The 18039-nt window shown below is 56.5% G+C and overlaps 8 protein-coding genes across 8 annotated transcripts; 6 read left to right on the top strand and 2 right to left on the bottom strand.

Moving 5' to 3' along the window:
• Window positions 1–1849: 1849 nt before the first annotated feature.
• On the top strand, window positions 1850–2563 carry M421DRAFT_99584 (transcription initiation factor IID, TAF10 subunit; the record flags this gene model as incomplete). Its single annotated transcript, XM_033598770.1, has 2 exons — window positions 1850–2101; window positions 2153–2563. The coding sequence occupies 2 exons, from the start codon at window positions 1850–1852 to the stop codon at window positions 2561–2563; spliced, it is 663 nt and encodes a 220-aa protein (XP_033451278.1).
• A 248-nt stretch (window positions 2564–2811) lies between these two features.
• M421DRAFT_3284 (mitochondrial ribosomal protein S19) lies at window positions 2812–3266 on the bottom strand (the record flags this gene model as incomplete). The annotated part of the gene is made up of 4 exons (XM_033589355.1): window positions 2812–2854; window positions 2927–3106; window positions 3156–3171; window positions 3224–3266. 4 exons carry the CDS (start codon window positions 3264–3266, stop codon window positions 2812–2814), a joined length of 282 nt encoding a protein of 93 aa, XP_033451279.1.
• Window positions 3267–3511: 245 nt separating this feature from the next.
• Window positions 3512–5885, top strand: M421DRAFT_57253 (DNA repair exonuclease; the record flags this gene model as incomplete). Its single annotated transcript, XM_033595483.1, has 4 exons — window positions 3512–3545; window positions 3598–4833; window positions 4883–5757; window positions 5811–5885. 4 exons carry the CDS (start codon window positions 3512–3514, stop codon window positions 5883–5885), a joined length of 2220 nt encoding a protein of 739 aa, XP_033451280.1.
• Window positions 5886–6641: 756 nt separating this feature from the next.
• On the top strand, window positions 6642–9822 carry M421DRAFT_57839 (uncharacterized protein; the record flags this gene model as incomplete). The annotated part of the gene is made up of 2 exons (XM_033595540.1): window positions 6642–6744; window positions 7031–9822. The coding sequence occupies 2 exons, from the start codon at window positions 6642–6644 to the stop codon at window positions 9820–9822; spliced, it is 2895 nt and encodes a 964-aa protein (XP_033451281.1).
• Window positions 9823–11288: 1466 nt separating this feature from the next.
• M421DRAFT_57792 (serine/threonine-protein kinase ppk14) lies at window positions 11289–13342 on the top strand (the record flags this gene model as incomplete). The annotated part of the gene is made up of 4 exons (XM_033595534.1): window positions 11289–12120; window positions 12168–12467; window positions 12516–12900; window positions 12949–13342. The coding sequence occupies 4 exons, from the start codon at window positions 11289–11291 to the stop codon at window positions 13340–13342; spliced, it is 1911 nt and encodes a 636-aa protein (XP_033451282.1).
• Window positions 13343–13804: 462 nt separating this feature from the next.
• On the top strand, window positions 13805–14664 carry M421DRAFT_418517 (uncharacterized protein). The gene is made up of 2 exons (XM_033591813.1): window positions 13805–14087; window positions 14191–14664. Exons 1-2 carry the CDS (start codon window positions 13956–13958, stop codon window positions 14371–14373), a joined length of 315 nt encoding a protein of 104 aa, XP_033451283.1. The 5' UTR covers window positions 13805–13955; the 3' UTR covers window positions 14374–14664.
• Window positions 14618–15959, bottom strand: M421DRAFT_3289 (37S ribosomal protein S5; the record flags this gene model as incomplete). The annotated part of the gene is made up of 2 exons (XM_033589364.1): window positions 14618–14838; window positions 14894–15959. 2 exons carry the CDS (start codon window positions 15957–15959, stop codon window positions 14618–14620), a joined length of 1287 nt encoding a protein of 428 aa, XP_033451284.1.
• A 330-nt stretch (window positions 15960–16289) lies between these two features.
• On the top strand, window positions 16290–17957 carry M421DRAFT_3290 (uracil-5--methyltransferase; the record flags this gene model as incomplete). Its single annotated transcript, XM_033589366.1, has 1 exon — window positions 16290–17957. The coding sequence occupies one exon, from the start codon at window positions 16290–16292 to the stop codon at window positions 17955–17957; it is 1668 nt and encodes a 555-aa protein (XP_033451285.1).
• Between the last annotated feature and the right edge of the window lie 82 nt (window positions 17958–18039).

Genomic DNA, 18039 nt, shown 5'->3' on the forward strand with positions numbered 1-18039 from the left:
CTTAAATCATTTCCGAATCCCTAGTCCTGCTCAATGGCGGCAACTGCTGCGTCACGGAAGTAACATTTGGCATGGTCCACGATCACGAATGATGTCGGCAGAGCGCGGTGCATGGCTTGGTTGTAATTGCTTCCTAGAGGTTGGGCGAAGGAAAAGCTATTGACGATAGCGACATGAGTGTTGAAGAGCTGTGCCAGCCAGCTCCCGTCGTCACCAAGCGCGACGTTTGCAGGGAAAAGAAAGGTTTTTGCAGGACGCATCCATTCTCTGGTGGTCGCTGGCAATGGCGTCTCGGGGTAGGGGTGCGGTCGGCAGACCTTTGTGACGCACAGCAGGGTGGATCAGGTCTGGAGGTTGGCAGTATGTCTGACCAACCGTAGGTAACAGTCAAAGGTTCCTATGAGACATTCAATCCGGCAATAATTTGCGCGCAGGATGATGATACTCACCTCGAAGAGTACGGCGGACCGTTTGAGTCCCATTCGGTGCTGAAAGTAAAGAGTAGCTTTGACGAGTTTTGTTCCTGCAAAGCAGGGCTGTGCATGGTAACAAATGATGATACATGAAAGAGAACGCAGCGTGCTGGTCCAATTGATCCAAAACAGAATTAGGACTTAGGGCTGTAAGGTCTGCTCTGCATTTATCCAGTATCTCAATGTAACGATGGCTTCGCAAGGGGTACTGAGAGTTTGTCAATAACCCAACGGAGTTAGTCGCACCATTTGTTTTGCTTCGGGGCCGCAAGATCACCTTGCTCTAAATTCTGAGACTGGCCAAGGAGGTACATATACCGGCACACAAATTCGTCGTCTACCTCCAGGGTCGCATCAGCGGCCAAGAGATCTGGTTTTTCAAGCTGCCTTCGAAGCCATATGTCTTCGATCACTCGCAGACCTTGACACCGCGCCATGATGTCGTAGACGACAGTCTCAGGTATACAGTGACCGGAGATGCACTCCACTACAGCTGTTGCATTCGCAAGTGACTATTCCCACTGGTTGTAGCCCTGACTACTGAGATCAGAAGTTACTGGGAATGGTATCCCGCTGTCCTGGAAGTGTCAGATCTCCATGTGTGGCTCTAGGATGTTGCAAAGCTGCAAGCCGTATCGATGCACCCATTATCCTGCAATGATAGACCGCATAATCTCGGTACAGACTGTCCGTCTCTTGATGTGACTACGACCAAGGTTGTGGACACCATCCATAGTCTCGAGGTGGTGATAGATTAATTCGAGTAATTCAGGCGGTGAACTTGTGAAATTGCTGATCTTGGATGCCCCCCATGAGTTCATGTTGTGTAGCTGTGATTCAAAGTTAGTGCCCCTGGAGAGCGTCTGAGTCCGAGTAGTGGCCGCTCGCTAGGGTGCGTCTTTCCAGGGTCACAGCGCAGGTGTGTCTACTATCCAGAACAATATGGCACAGAAGCCGGCGATGTATGCAAGTAATGTTTTGAGGTAGGAAAATTCTCGAAACATTAGGTCAGGTGAGGCTTACCGTCGGTACTGTCAGCTACTAGCCTCAAACATCCAGTCAAGCATTATCATGGAGGTTGCCTTCGAGGCACCAGGCAGCCATGTGACTCTGAGGCTCTGTCAGGCGAATGGCGGCTCTTGGGGCATGGGGAACCACTTGCTGTACCATCGTACCACGGACTACCTTGCCCCATATGGCAGCGTCGTACTAGTGACCCGATGGTGAGATGCTCGCTGTTTGACGGGGTCAAAGGTCACGGCATTGCAGGTCACGCCAAGGCCCACTTCCGCGCCCGCTCCGCAACGCTCTCCGCAACTCACTGCGTCCCCACGTCACACACCATCCAGTCTGTACATTGCAGCCGGCGCCACAACATGTCCGACAGCACATCCCAACCGCCAGACACCAAGATGGAAGTGACCGACGACCTCGATCAGGCCGCGGACAACGAAATCAACCACGACGCGACACAAGCGGATGCCATGAACCTCGATGGCGCGAACGACGACGCGCCTGCAACGAACGGGGTGCCAGACGCTGCCGCAACGTTCGAGCAGCGCATACCTGTAAAGAAGGACGCCACGTTGCGCGAGTTCCTAGGCAAGATGGACGAGTATGCGCCTATAGTGAGTGCCTCACCAACGTGTCTGCAAGGCGCATACTAACACAATGCTCAGATTCCAGATGCGGTCACCAACTACTACTTGACACGTGCCGGCCTTCCTCCGCCACCTCAAACATCGCAGCACCTTGCCCGCCTCCTGGCTCTTGCGACACAAAAGTTCATTGCGGACATCGCCGCGGACGCGTACCAGTTCTCGCGCATTCGGTCATCAAACACCACAAGTAACAACCCCATGGGTGGACTCGGCGGCGCAGCAGGAGCACCAGGTGCAGCGGCACCTGCGCAAGGCGGTAAAGACAGTGGATCGAAAGCCAAAGACTACAACCTCGGCATCCAGAGGCCAGGCTACGGCGGCGGTGGACAGGGCGGTAGCCAGGGCCGGACAGTGCTTACCATGGAGGATCTCGGCATGGCTGTTGGGGAGTACGGTGTCAACATTAAGCGCGGCGAGTTCTACCGGTGAGCTTTCGCACTCGCGCACTCGCCCCCATGCAGCTGGTGCATTACATCAACTGCGTGGGGCACTATTCTTGAAGTCATGACGGACATGCATTATCGGCGTTGGTTGGTCTCACAGGCGCATGGGAAGTCAAATCGATATCGAAGAACCACAGCCGCAGTATGGCAGGCTGCATTTTGTACAAGTAGCAGTACATCTAGATGAACACAATGATACCCGAACTCCCATACCATGCATATGCGACCCAGCGTCTATTTGTTCTTGGTCTGCTTGTATGAGAAGTTCTTCCGTGTCCTGTCAGCACGTGTTAGCCATGGATTCCAGATTGCACGGCCTTTGTGACATGTTGTACTGGTGTTGACGTACGGTGCAAACTCGCCCAGCTTGTGTCCGACCATGTCTTCTGTTATTGTGATATCATCGTACTTCTTGCCGTTGTGAACCTGGAACTTCAGGCCAACAAAGTTCGGCAGGATGGTAGCAGAGCGCGCTTGCGTCTTGATTGGGGCTTGTCGCTCGCCGGCCTTTGCGCGCGCAATGGGAAGACTTTGGAAGTTTAGTGAGTCTGGAGGAGAAAGTTCGCGAGAGGGCTTACGGGAGGATGTTGGGGCCTATGTGCATCGTTAACTAGGCCTCTCTCACTTCGACAGCATTCCAGCCTACCTTTCCAGACCGATCGCGCGCAGAGCGCCCTTGTGGGAAACATTGTAGTGTGCTGCCCTGAGGTGAGGTCGGCGGTTGAGCTCGATTTCTTCCGTTCAGCGTCACCTGAGAGCGCGGAAACGCTAGAGACTAGCGACTGAAGCGCGTCGCGCGTCAGCAAGTTGGGGTGAGGTGCGCAATCCACAAAGGTGCCTCGATTGCGCTGTGCGAGAGCGTCTTGTCTCATCAGAAGCTGTGGAGGGCATCACTCCATTCGAAGACGGAGCCTGAGCCTCCATACCACACGCAATGCCTCCACGTGCGCGGGGCACACAGCAGCGAGGTATGTCACCGAGGATGCATGCGAAGATGTAAGAGCTGACAAGGATGGCCAGGCGCAGACACGATCCGCATCCTCGTCGCGACAGACAGCCACGTTGGCTATAACGAACGCGATGCGCACCGCCAGGACGATAGCTGGAAGACCTTCGACGAAGTGATGTGTCTGGCGAAAGAGCATGACGTCGACATGATCTTGCACGCGGGAGACCTCTTCCACGAGAACAAGCCATCACGGAAGTCGATGTATCATGTCATGCGCTCCATACGCCAAAATTGTCTGGGCGAGAAGCCCTGTGAGCTAGAGCTGCTGAGCGATGCAAGCGAGAACTTTGGTGGCATCTTCGACCATGTCAACTACGAAGACGAGGACATCAATGTGGCTATACCTCTGTTCGCAATCCACGGCAACCACGACGACCCTTCTGGTGAAGGCTCATTCTCGCCGCTGGACTTGCTGCAGGCGTCTGGCCTGGTCAACTACTTTGGACGAACTCCAGAAGTCGACAAGATTCAAGTCAAGCCAGTGCTTCTTCAAAAGGGTGGCACGAAGCTGGCACTGTATGGACTCAGTAACGTCCGCGACGAACGATTGTTTCACACATGGCGAGACGGCAATGTCAAGTTCTTCCAACCTGGCACACAGAAGGACGAATGGTTCAACATCATGAGCGTTCATCAGAACCACCATGCGCACACATCGACAAGCTATCTTCCCGAGAACTTTCTGCCTAGCTTCATGGACCTTGTCGTCTGGGGCCACGAACATGAGTGTCTCATCGACCCGCGCTATAACCCAGAAATGGGCTTCCACGTGATGCAACCAGGGTCATCTGTCGCGACCTCTCTGATGCCTGGAGAGGCCGTGCCCAAGCATGTCGCGATTGTCAGCGTCACTGGGAAGGAGTTCACTTCAGAAAGCATACGCTTGAAGACCGTCCGGCCTTTCATCATGAAGGAGATTGTACTGGCCGAAGAGAAGGTGATCAAGGACAAAGAGCTTTGGCGAACCTCAGACAACCGGGCAAAGATCACACAGCATCTCAATCAGATTGTGGAAGATCTCATAGGGGAAGCAAAGAGGGAGTGGCTCGAGCTACAGGACGATCGCGATGAGAATGAGGACCTAGAAGTTCCCCGGCCCCTAGTGCGCTTACGCGTCGAGTACACTGCTCCTCAGCCTGGCGAATTCAACGTCGAGAATCCACAGCGCTTCTCAAACCGCTTCATAGACCGCGTTGCCAATGTCAATGACATTGTACAGTTTCACCGCAAGAAGAAGGCTCCTGCTCGTAAGTGTACCGTCGTTTTGATGGAGAAACTTGGCTAACCAATGCAAAGGCACAATGAAGAGTAACGCTGAGATGCCGGATGAGAAGACTATGGAAGAGATAACTCTGAGTACAATCGGCGTGGACAAACTCGTAAAAGAGTTTCTCACAGCGCAGTCGCTGACCATCCTACCACAAAACTCATTCGGCGATGCTGTGTCCCAATTCGTCAATAAGGGCGACAAACATGCCATGGAGCATTTCGTCAATGAGAGCTTGGAGAACCAACTTAAGCACTTGATGGACGCGAACGAAATCGACGAGTCAGACATTGCAGATGAAATGGAGCAGTACCGATCCCAACTAGAAGATTTGTTTGCCTCTGGTCAGCTCAAGAAGACTCGCAAGTCGAAGACCAAGCCGAAACCAGTCACATGGGACAGCGAAGAAGACGGGCATTGGAACGATCAACCTGGTGCTCTAATACGTTCAGACAACGAAGCGGAAAACAACGACAACGATTTTGGCTCTATACCTACACGGAAGCCTGCTGCGCGTGGTCATGCGAAAGCTACAGGGATCGCTCGACATACCGCGGCGGCGAAGAAAGCCGCTCCCGCTGCCAAAGGTACGCGTGGCAAGAAGAAGGTCGTTGAAGAAGAGGAAGAAGATGAGGATGGAGACGCGATTATGATTAGCGACGACGATGAGGAGAGTGCAGAAGACTTATTTGTGAAGCCGGCGAAGAAAGCAACTGCAAAGAAGCCTGCGCCAGCGAAGGTGCCGGCTAGGACGAAGTCACCAGCTAAGAAGACATCAGCTTCCACCCGGACAAGGGCACCAGCTGCAACCAAGCAGAGCACACTGAACTTCTCCCAGCCTTCTACACAACGCAGCCAGCCCACGCGAGACATCGCGCCACGCGGTAAGAAGACCGCTGAACCTGTAAGTGACATGTACATACCCACCAGCAAGCAGTGAGACTAACACTGCGGCAGAGCGACGATGAGATCTCTGATGATGACGACGCATTTGAGCCTGCACCTGCCATAAGGGCCACTCGCAGGAGATAAAAGAAGAGCACGGCATGGCACAGTCGCGTATCGTCGTCGCAGGCCTGCTATGTAGATCTGACGACGGTGCTAAGGTGCTATATAGTCCGTTTCAAAGCTGCATAGCGAAGGCGTCAAAGGAGACAAATTTGATACCCCCGCTCATCGTTTCAATATGTTTTCACAACCTAACAGCGAAGGTGCGAACGGATCCTCTTTCTTGATACGATCTCTTGTGTGTATTCGTGTTCTCTAAGCTCAGCCCGTTTTTCTGGCAGAGCGCTTTCCTCCGCTGCTGTTGCTTCTCAAGCTGAAGGCAGTCGCACCTACGCGCGTTTGCGCCTTTCTCTGACCTTTCCGTCTCAACCAAGCTTTCCCTTACGGTATTGCCACTACTACGTAATAATCGAGGGAGGTGCAACAGAACGTAGATCATAACCTCCGGTCCCTGCTCGTCCTCTCTCCGTCTCCACAACACACTCATTCGTCTTCCATCTTCTTGATCGTCTTCTTTCCCATTGCTGTGTCCGGCTTTTTGGATAGCTGCCACTCGTTCACTTTGCACCACCTCTTAGATCAGCTTGAGGTACGTCGTCGCCGCTGCACCCCACATGCCATCGAGCCGTCTGATGTTGGATGCTCACTGACTAGCCCTGCAGGATATTCGCATCAGACCATTTCACAACCTGGTCGTCTGGACCGACACTGACTGCCTCACTGGCCTCCACACCTAACCAGAAAGGCGGCGCACCCACGTAGGGCGACACTGCACCTGTCATGGCTCCCGCATACAAGTTGGAGGAGCTACTTGCCTTGCGCGACTCGGTCTCCGAGTCAGCCGTATCATTGGACAGGTTCGCGGACGAAGATGTGATCAAAGGTAAGGGTTCACATCGCCTTCACCTCTGATCGTTCACTTCACCGCCAGCCACTACGCCTACACGGATCTTTTACATGCCTTCCCACGCTTGCAAGCTTTTCCCATTCACCACTAAGCCTCTCCTCTCACAGCCCAGCCGAACCATCACTGACGATTCTACAAGAACACGTTCTACGTCCCACTGCCTCCGCGCAATTGATTGGCCGCAGGTCTGATCGAAGCTTGCGAACGTTCATACCTAGAGTCGCTGCAACTGAGGCACCCCACGAAATCACGCCAGAAGTAGTCCCAGCGACAGGACCTCCAGCCGCCAACAAGCGACCGTCGCCATCCCCTTCAATCAAGCGTGGCAAAGCCGAGAGGCTTCTCAAGGAGCACGGCAGCCCTCCTGGTCTGCGTGTAACAGCAGGTGGACGCATTGTGCCTGGAGATCTGCCACCGCTAGGTGCTCGACCCAGTTTCAACATCTACAACCCCCAGGCTCTCCGCGTCACGCCCGGTAACATCATGGCTGCGCCGTCGCAGCCATCGCCGAATAGCACAGCTCGCATCGAGATCATTGGCGGTCAGCCCATTGTTGTCGTTGGCGATCGTATGTTTGCGCTGCCTACTGTCAACAGCGGGTCTGCAGTGCCCGCTGCCACACGTGTAGCCGAGGAGACACTTGCTACGCAGGTCAACGACACATCTTCTCTATCCACCCAGGGTAATTTGCCTGGACATTTGTTTGTTCCACCACGTACCAACTCCCAGACACCGTTCGCCGGACTCGACCTTCCTACGCTCAGGGTCCAACAGGCGGTCAAGAAGCAGGAACTTCGAACAGTCGAACAGACTGAGGTCTTGCAGTCCAGTCATCAAACTGAGAGCTGGCGAGCTTCCATGATTGAGAAGAAGAGAGGCTTAATCGTCGAACTTGATGCACTGCGCAAGCAGATCTCGGTCCTTGAGTCGGACCCGGCGACTGCAAACCAGGACGCTCCTCCCAACCCTCTGGGTACGATTGTAACACCAGCTTCCATGGCATCGTTTATGCCTCCGTACCAGCAGCCAATTGCCCAGTCCATGTACGGTTACCCTGCAACCAACCCGTACGCGCCCATGGCTATGTACCCGCCAACTTTCGGTGCGTTTTCAAGCTTCCCAAGCGTGGAGGCTACGCCTTTCGTTCCACCAGCCGCGAACCCACCTCCACACTCTCCTGGATCTGGCAACCGGCGCTCGCGTGCCATCGAGATCAAACCTCCCCACGAGGATTCCAAGAAACCAGCTCTGGACCCAAAGAGTCCAACCTACGAACCGAAAGGCAGCACAGCTACTGGGACTGGTCCAACTGGTCCCCCTACGCCCTCTCCAAACAAGCGCTCACCCTGGCGTCAACAAGATCTTTCCCAATTTAACTCACAGCCTCACCGTACTTTGTCTCACAAACCCAGCCTGTCGAGTGTAGACACTACAGACTTCTTCCCCACGAACACTCACGAGCATTCTTCAACTCGGGTGGCACCACCGTCCAGTGTGCCGCAGCCAGCCCGCGATGACAATAGGGTCGTTCCAGCGACCCCAGAGAAAACCTGGCCTGCGAGTCCTTGGAACGAGGGCAATACAAGCCGTGCAAGGAACGAGGAGCCTGCACCGAAGATGGGTGCTTGGCCAGATGCGTTTGGAAAACCCCAGTCGCTCTCACCATTGAAGCAAGAGGCGATCAATCCATCGTCCGTAGCTCCACAGGGCCGTGCTTTGCAGACGGGCAGCAGTCTGCGTTCTACTGCAAGCAATACCCTGCTGCCCCAGGATCAACATCAGCAGCGAGCAGCGACCGAGGAGACCTGGCCTTTCAATGTGCCCAAGGCCGTGGCACACATACCTTCCACTTACCAAGAAGGCTTCCAAGCCGGCTATGATCATGTCGGCATGCCTGATAGCCCTGAGGTGCTGCAAGGATTCATCCAAGGTCTTCTGACTTTCCTGGCTGACTCTTTGAACAACCGCCGTAGCAGCACGTCCGCTCGCGGATCGCAAACACATATCATTGATTCTCGCACGCCATCGCTGCACGGTCTCGTTGCGAGTTACACGCCTCATGACTCCGCCATCAGCATGACGTTCAATCGCAGTGAGGCCCCAGTAGGCAGTCAAGAGAACGTGCGTGTCAACCAGAGCAATGGAATCATGAGCTCGCGTCGTGACTCAACGTACAGTCCACAAGGCAGCATTCGCAATGCTCCAGCTTCTTTTGCTCCAGGTGTCGACTTCACACAGGAGCCTCGCCAGTTCAATGATCCGAGCGCCAAATACCCCAACCCCGCCGGTCTGTTTCCCGAGAGGATGGCCAACGGCTATCGTAATATCTCATCGTATCCCAGTCCCGAGAATGAGATGAGTAAGACAACGGAGAAAGGTACTGCACCCCGCTCCACTCTACAGGTGGCAAACAACGGATTTGGTCGTCAACTCTCAGGCAATCAGCTCGCCAATCGCACCAACGTCAACCCCCAAACCATGCAGCGCTTTTACCCAGGTCACAAGGAGGTCGGCCCTGGAGCATTTGGTGGAAACAGCATGCCAGCAGCTCGGCCTTTCGCTAACAACCGCGTGTCAGGGCTTGATGGAGCCATGGACGATCTGGCTGACTTGGTCATGGAAACAAGCATCGACAACCGCCGTTCATCGGGCGCCCGCCACGCTCAATCAACGGCTGCGCCAACGTCTGTCGACGGTGAAGATGCGGGTGCTTCTTGCTTCAGGCCTTCTGGTGGAAAGGGCAAGCAAAAGATGGTTGCTTCACCAACCAAGCCCACTGCTTCCGCACCAGAGACGACCGCATCTTCGCCTGCTAACCTACCAAGCTCGCCCAAGAAATCCGGTGAACATTCCCCTGCCAAAGCCAAGCTTGAGCAAGTCACCAGCAAGTTTAGGCGTGGGAAGAAAGAAGATCTGCGTGGTATATCTTCTGAGGATAAAGTGAAGCGGTCGGAGAAGTGGAAGAGCCGCTTTCAGTACATCAAGGCAACCGAGCAGAAGGAGATCGAAGAGTATCGTGATGAAGAGAAGCGCAGGAGCGGCGGCCGACGCTAGATGATTCGACTGGTGCAGACCGCTGGATCGACGTTCTTCGGCGTTGGTTCGCTTGAGGCTTCGACCTGTCTTTCGTCTTGCGCCAGATTCGACACATGCTCATGTGATCGAACTCTTCACACTCTACAATCATGGACTTTAGCATTCGATCATCCTTCCTACGAAGTTCCGCAAGACATTGCGGATTGCATACAAGGTTTATAGCGTTTTTTTCGGAGGCATTACACCACTCGAGTATTGGTATTGGCGGTTGTGGACTGCTGGACTTGGCTCAAGTCAACTTAGACTTCAGCCTCCTCCTATGCTTGGACGCCCTGTTCAGGTCTTCAGAGATTGTGTAATTCTACGGTTGGCATACTCAGACTCTCATATAGATAATAATAATAATATGACGTTGAAACTGTTGTGGTGCTTTGATATGGTGAAAACTGTCCGATGTGAGGGTGCGAGGGTGTTCAGTTAGCGGAGGTTGACGGGGAGGCCGTGGAGCTTCCCCGAACAGCAAGGGTTCCAGAACAACTCTAGCGGTGGCCCGGCGCATTGGCCGGCCAGATCGTCAGGGACGACTGAACAACACAACAGAGGGATTTGTTGTGGATGGCGGAGAGGTGTGAATCCAAGGGACAGGCGGCACTCACAGCAGTGCAACATGAGCAGGACAGAATGCGACGCGGGTGGGCACGATGACATGTGAGTGTTGTTGTTGTTTGCTGATAAATCGAGGTTGGTGGGGAAGATGCCGGTGCGAGGCGCAGTGGGCGTCGATGGCGGGCAGAGAGATATTTGCTCGTTCGGTGGCATCAGCAACGGTTTGGAAATGCAGAACAGAGGCCACATCAAATCAATCCATCTATCCACGGCCTGTCAGACAGCGCCTCTCGAAGACTCAAACACTACCAGTCCCTTCTGCTCGCTTCTTCTCCGCCGTTCGACCGGTGCACTGGTGCAGCTTCACGCGCGGCTTCCCAGGCTAGCTCGTCAGGGTTCTGGCCCCACTTCCCTGTCCATCATTCGCCGCTGCACGTTTGGCACGGCCACGGCTCTGGCTGCCCTCTCAGCGCCGACGACCGCTAGGAGTACTTCACTTCGCCGTGCCCTCTGTCCCGTAGTAGAGCATACGCTGCACCGCTGCGCCACTGCACCCCCATCTGCGCCGCATTCCTCCTGCCTGCACGCTCGCCGCCCCGTGAGCGACATTCTTTCGAGCCGGCCGCAACAAGGCCTTGTCGCGCTCCAGCCACAGACGCCTCAGCGAGCCCTGAGCCCTGATATCGACATCACCCAGGCTGGCCATGGCCCACTGACCCACTCACGACACACGACACACATCACGACGCCGGCCCCCTGCTCTTCCGCCGCCCACATTTCCTTGCCGCTATATCTCTCGCCTGCAGCAGCCCCTCGCTCCCAGCGCACCGGCTATGACGCAGCTCTTCAGCTCCTCGCACTCGTCGACCAACACCGCCATGACGGAGAAGCGCGCCTTCTCCGGCAATCCGCTGTCCACCAACAAGCCCGTCAACAGCAAGGACGGCCAGGTCTCGCAGCGCATCAAGAACTTCTTCCGCATCAACAGCAGCGCCGACACGCGTAAACACTCGGACGAGGCCAATGGCACCCACACTCCTAAGAGCGAGAAGACGGGCTCGCGCCATTCCCGTTTCCTGCCACACATGTCCCGCAATCGCTCCACCACGGTGACAAGCGAGGGCAACCCGTTAGACGACGCCGTGTCACCGACCGCACACGCCAACCCCTACTTCCAGCACCAGGGCCCGCCCGCCCTCCGCCATCACAACGAAGGTAGCGTGCCGTCCACCCCGCCTGATACCCCAGATGTACCAACCACCAAAGTAGAAGCCGTCAGTGGAGCGAACGACCAGGCCACCGCCGCCGGCAAAGAGGAATTGGCAAGGAAACTGCGAAGGGTAGCGTCTGCACCCAATGCACAGGGCCTCTTCTCCTCTGCCAATTCCGCTGAACGGCCACAGACTGCAGAGCTCGCCAAGCAGCCTGTCCTGCTGCACCCCAATTCCTCGACTCTCAGCATGGTAGAGACTGTCCAGCAAGATGGCGATCGCTTGTCACCAGTAGACACTTCCAAGGGCATCCCCACGCCCGGTCAGATCCGTCAGTCGGTAGCTTTCCGGAGAACATACAGCTCAAACTCGATCAAGGTCCGCAACGTAGAAGTCGGGCCTGCCAGCTTCGACAAGATCAAGCTAATCGGCAAGGGCGATGTTGGCAAGGTCTACTTGGTGCGAGAGAAGAAGTCCAGCAGATTATACGCCATGAAGGGTGAGTGCCACAGACGACCAACACAAGGCATGACTAACCGAGACCAGTGCTGAGCAAGAAGGAGATGATTAAGCGTAACAAGATCAAGCGTGCTCTCGCCGAGCAAGAAATTCTAGCTACGAGCAACCACCCCTTTATTGTTACTCTGTACCACTCGTTCCAGTCCGAAGACCACCTGTACCTCTGCATGGAATACTGCAGTGGCGGTGAGTTCTTCAGGGCTCTGCAGACCCGACCAAACAAGTGCGTCGATGAGGATGCGGCGCGCTTCTATGCCGCCGAAGTCACGGCCGCGCTGGAATACCTGCACTTGATGGGCTTCATATACCGCGACCTGAAGCCAGAGAGTACGTTGACATTACCTCTCGGCCAAGTATTCCACTGACCTTGATCAGATATCCTGCTGCATCAGTCCGGTCACATCATGTTGTCAGACTTTGATTTGTCGAAACAGTCGGAACCTGGAGGTCGTCCTACCATGATTCTCAGCGGCCGCAATGGCACTTCGTCGAGCAACCTACCTACGATTGATACAAAGTCGTGTATCAACAACTTTCGTACAAATTCGTTTGTAGGGACGGAGGAATACATTGCTCCTGAGGTAATCAAGGGCTGTGGACACACCAGTGCTGTCGATTGGTGGACGCTCGGTATCTTGATATATGAGATGCTCTACGGAACAACCCCTTTCAAGGGTAAGAACCGTAATGCGACTTTTGCCAATATTCTGAGGGATGAGGTGCCATTCCCCGAAGGATCTGGTGCGCCACCAGTGTCCAAGTAAGTGCGGCGTACACGACTAAGTTGCACGATACTAACAACGTATAGCCTTTGCAAGTCCCTGGTCCGCAAGCTTCTGATCAAGGACGAGACTCGACGTCTGGGATCTCGCGCCGGTGCTTCCGATATCAAGACTGCGCCGTTCTTCCGCACTACACAATGGGCGCTGCTACGCCACTCAAAACCTCCCATCGTCCCTCACCAGGGTCACGGAATTGAGACGCCCAACTTCAGGAATGTCAAGGAGAGCCAGAGTGTCGACATTGGAGCGTCACGGGTCAAGGGTGTACCACTGGACTCGGGCCTTGCGACTCCAATGGGCGAGATGGCGGATCCGTTCGAGGAGTTCAATAGTGTCACGCTACACCACGATGGCGACGATCACAACCACGCGGTCCATGACCACGAGCATCTCGCGCAACAGAAATCGGGCTCAAGGTAGTACTAGCAACGGCCACGACAGTTTAGCGGCGAAGATGTTTCATTCTATTTTCTACATATCGATATGGGAGGCGTTCTGATGATGCGTTCCTCTCAGCTCCACTCACTTGTTATAGCTGATAGACATGGGGTTCTCTCACGGCAACGGCGTTTGTTGGAGCATCTACCTCGGACTCCTGGAGCTGACAAGAGTTGAGCGTACTGTTAAATCCTCGGGCGTTTATTATCATCAAGAGCGATTTTTGGGGGTTGATTTCGTTACAAGGTGGGCAGCGGGGGAGTAGTTGAGAAGAATGGAGCATCGTGCATACAATGCAAGTAGCAGTAGCAGACTTGTGACGGATTGGCAGGCAACGTCTAGCAGTGAGTGATGTGATGTGATGTGATGGTCGTCGCGCCAAGAACCGAGCAATCGGAGGGCGCGTCTTCCCCGCGCTCGCCGCGACCGTGTACGAACATCATAGACGACTCGAAAACACCTGCTACCGAACGTCACATAATCGACCATTGCGCATACATTCCTCGAAGGCATCCTCCCGTACTGTCCGAAGCGCACCGTCGGTGCGAGATCGAAAGCACTCGAAGCCAGAAGGGTGGAGAGACGGCAGGCAGACATGGCGGACACAGAAGACGTGCAGGCGTCGACGGCGTCGCAGGGGGCCGCGTTGGACGACGATGAAAGCCTCTCGTCGCTGGAGCAAGAGGTGCTGGACGAGTACGCGCGGTTGCTTGGGAACATGAACACTGTGCGTTGCTCGCGCGGCACTCAGCATCTGCGGACTCTGCGGACTCTGTAGAGAGATGCTGCGGGCTCTGTAGAGATGTTGCTGTGATCACTGACGCAGGCAGATGTCGACGCTTCTCGGCGAGCTCAGCGACCAGCCCAGCGCGGCGGTGCTCGATGGGCTGCGCGGCCTGGAGAGGAAGACCAGTCTTGTCTTCACGCTGCTCAAGGCCAGCGTGTACAGCATCGTACTGAACCAGCAGATCCAGGACAATGGGGCCGAGGGCGAGCAGGCGTGGGCGCAGTGACGACGACGGGAGAGAGGGAGAGTGCAGGAATAGATGGTGTGATGTGATGTGATACCCCAAGCGTAGTTGGAAGGCTGTATGGTACAAGTTTACAATGCGGCGCTGTCTCGATGCTATCCTCTGCGATGCATGATGTGGTACAATATTCACACTGCTATCGTACACGGCTCAGCATGGATTATTACAATATCCCCAATCGTACACGCTCAGCATGTCATGTGGTACAGGTTCCCAATCGACACATTCAGTGCACACTGCCGCCGTAGTAGACCTTGCGCACGTCGACCAGCTTCTTCCCCCGCGCGCGGGCAATCTCGTCGGGCAGGCGCTGCTCGGTCAGGGCCTCCCAGGTCGCCTTGATGACGTTCATCTTGTTGCGCGAGCGCGGGGTGCGGGCGGCGAGGTCCTGCAGGCCGGCGGCGCGGGCGAGCTCAAAGATCAGGTGCTGGGTGCGCAGACCAAAGCCTGTGGCGTGTTAGCGTGGGGGGCCTCTCTCGATAAATACAAAACAGAGACGCACCGGGCGGGCGGGCGAACAGCTGCACCTTAGTGGCGCCGACCTTGCGCTCGAGGTCGCCAAAGATGGTGCGGTTCTCGTAGCGCGGTACGGGCTTCATGTTGCGGATGGCCGACATGATGCTCTGCTTGCGGCCGTCCTCGGGCTCGACGCTCTTGCCCTCGCCGACGCCCAGCAGGCCATCCTGGTTGCCGGCAATGGTCAGGTAGTACTGGCTGCGGATCTTGCCCATGCGGGTCTGGTTGACGACGCCGTGCGAGACGAGCGTCTTGGTGCGGATCTTCTTGAGCTGCGTCTTGTCCCAGCCCATGTACTGCAGCAGCTGCTTCTGGCGCGGGTCGTCCTGTTCGTCAGAGCCGAGGTGGCGCGTCTGGCGGGCCATGCGGTTCTCGAGGCGCGGCAGGTCCTGTGCGACGGCGCTGTGGCGCGGGTCGGCGAGCGAGTCGACGGCGGCCTGGTTCTTGCCCGTGTACGTGCTGCGCGGGTCGAGCGCCGCCTGCGTGATGGCCGCCTCCATGGCGTCCTCGAGCTGCTGCTGCTGCGCCGCGTCCAGCTGGCCCTCGGGCACGCCGTCGGGGTACATCTTGGCGAGTGTCTCGGATGCGACGCGCGCCATGTTTGCATCGCGCTCGACCTCGTTGGCCTCGCGAAACGTCCACTTGCCGGGGATGTCGCTGGCATCCAGCTTCTCCGGGTGGTCCGTCACGGGGTCGACGGCGGCCATGTCGTCGGCGTAGGGCAGCCGCCAGGCGTCATCGCGCGTCCGGCCCTGCGTGTACACATCGCGCGGGTCAATGGCGGCCTCGGCGGCCTGGATGGCGGCAACCTGCGCGGGCGTGTACTGCTTCGCCAGCAGGCTGACCTCGGCCGTGTCGTACTTGGGGTATGCGCTCTCCGCCAGCTCGCCCAGCTGCTGCAGGTCTGCTGCCTTGATCGAGGCGTAGTGCGGCCGTCGCCGGCGGGCCTCTCTGCGCGCCGACGAGTGGAAGCTCCGTTGCGGTGTCGCCGTCGCCGTCGCCGTCGCCGTCGCTCTGGCGAAGACGCATCGCGCAGGCCGGCAGACGCTCATTGTGCTGGGGGGCCGTCCGCGGGGAGGCCAATTGGGGGGCGGACGAGGGCGGCGAGGGGCGCGAGGGCGAGAGAACGAGGGTTCGAGGGCGGGATCTGCGCGTGCTGCCGTGCCTCCAGAGCAGCTGTGAAGTTCCAACTGCGCTGCGAAAAACGGCTTACCTAATCACGCCTATTCCGCGCTAGCCAATCGCCGCCATGCCCTTCTGAGTGACTAACATGACTTTTTTGTGAGCACCAGGCGAGGCGCTGCATGTCCACCAGATTACTAGCACGGCCGCTGCGGACGCTTTGGAACAGCCAGAGCCTCTGCCAGACCGTACGACACAGCATGGCCTCAGCAGCAGACAATGTGGCGTCGATTGAGAGCAATGCCGCGAAGAGGCAGTTCGAGACCCCGTTGCGGACAGAGGAAGGGTCACGGGGAAGCTACAGGTTCAAAAACAAGAGGATGAAGAACGGACATGCCGTGAGCAGTCAGATCCTGAAGACCAACGGAACCACAGAGGAAATCCTGCTGGAAGACGTCACTGCTCTGATCAAAAAGCTCAACGTAGAAAGAGAAGGAAGGGACGTCTCGACACAACTTCCAGAAAAGTTCAGCGAGATCGACGTCACCATCAGGGAGCTTTCATCTACCGGAGACGGTCTTGGTTTCCAGGAGGGTTCGGACTCGGATCAAGTCTATGCCGTTCCATTCACCGCGCCTGGCGACACGGTGACCGCCAAGATCTTCAAGCATTTCGAAAAGGAAAAGTACTCCATGGCCGACTTCGTCAAAGTCAGCAAGCCCTCACCACACCGCGACCAGTCCCTTGTCAAATGCCCCTACTTCTCGCAATGCTCAGGATGCCAGTTCCAGATGCTGCCCTATGACTACCAGCTCCAACACAAAAAGTCCATCGTGGAGCGCGCCTACAAGAACTTCTCCAACCTGTCGCCCGAGCTCATCCCTACCATTGGTGATACAATCGGCTCGCCGCTGCAATATGGATACCGCACCAAACTCACACCGCACTTCGACGGCCCTCCTGACTCCCGGCGAAGTGACGGCCGCAACGGCATCAAACGCAGCTTCAAAGAAGTCCCATCCATCGGCTTTATGAAGAAGGGAACGCGCATCACCATGGACATTGAAGACTGCCCGATCGGCACCGAAGCGGTCCGCGCAGGCAACAAGCGCGAGCGAAAGAAGGTCGTCGACACGCTCTCCTCATACCACAAGGGCGCCACTATCCTCCTGCGTGAGAACACCCAACGGATACCGAAAGCAGAATACAGCGTGGAGAAGGAGGATCCTAACGCCGTCGACGAAGACCTCGGCGCACACGTCCATCGCAAGACGTGCGTCACGGACCCCAACGCCCGCACCACAGAGTACATTGATGACTTCCGCTTCATCAACCCGGCCGGCAGCTTTTTCCAGAACAACAACTCCATCCTCCCGCCCTTCACAAACTACATCCGCGAGCACATCCTGCCCAACGAGCCCGGGCACAACATCAAGTACCTCATCGACGCCTACTCGGGCTCCGGGCTTTTCACAATCACCCTGTCCAGCCTGTTCGAGAGCAGTCTAGGCATCGACGTGAGCTCGAGCTCGATCAAGAGCGCAACCGAGAACGCGGCCATCAACGGGCTGACGCCCGACCGCGCGCGCTTCATCGCCGCCGACGCCGCACAGCTGTTCGCCTCCATCACCACGCCCGCCGACCAGACTGTCGTCATGCTCGATCCCCCGCGCAAGGGCTGCGACGAGAGCTTCCTGCGCCAACTGCTGCAGTACGGCCCCGCCCGCGTCGTCTACGTGAGCTGCAACGTGCACACCCAGGCCCGCGACGTCGGCGTCCTTGTCGCCGGCATGGCCGGCGTTGACGCCGGCTGCGGCCCTGGCGAGGGGTGCTATGAGATGGAATCGTTGCGCGGGTTCGACTTCTTCCCGCAGACCGGGCATGTCGAGGGTGTTGCTGTGTTGAGGAGGAAGATGGGGAGAGCTTAGGAGAAGGTGGAGAGTAGTGTCATCGAGGAGAGTGCCCAGAACGGCGCTGCTTGAAAGGATATGTCGCGCATACGTCTCCCCG

Source organism: Didymella exigua (genome assembly GCF_010094145.1).
Source record: "Didymella exigua CBS 183.55 unplaced genomic scaffold M421scaffold_7, whole genome shotgun sequence".
NCBI lineage: Eukaryota > Fungi > Ascomycota > Dothideomycetes > Pleosporales > Didymellaceae > Didymella > Didymella exigua.

Coding starts and splice junctions, on each gene's coding strand:
- M421DRAFT_418517 (XM_033591813.1), top strand. CDS start 13,956: ATGGCGGACACAGAAGACGTGCAGGCGTCGACGGCGTCGCAGGGGGCC. Junction 14,088..14,190: donor TGCTTGGGAACATGAACACT/GTGCGTTGCTCG, acceptor TGACGCAGGCAG/ATGTCGACGCTTCTCGGCGA.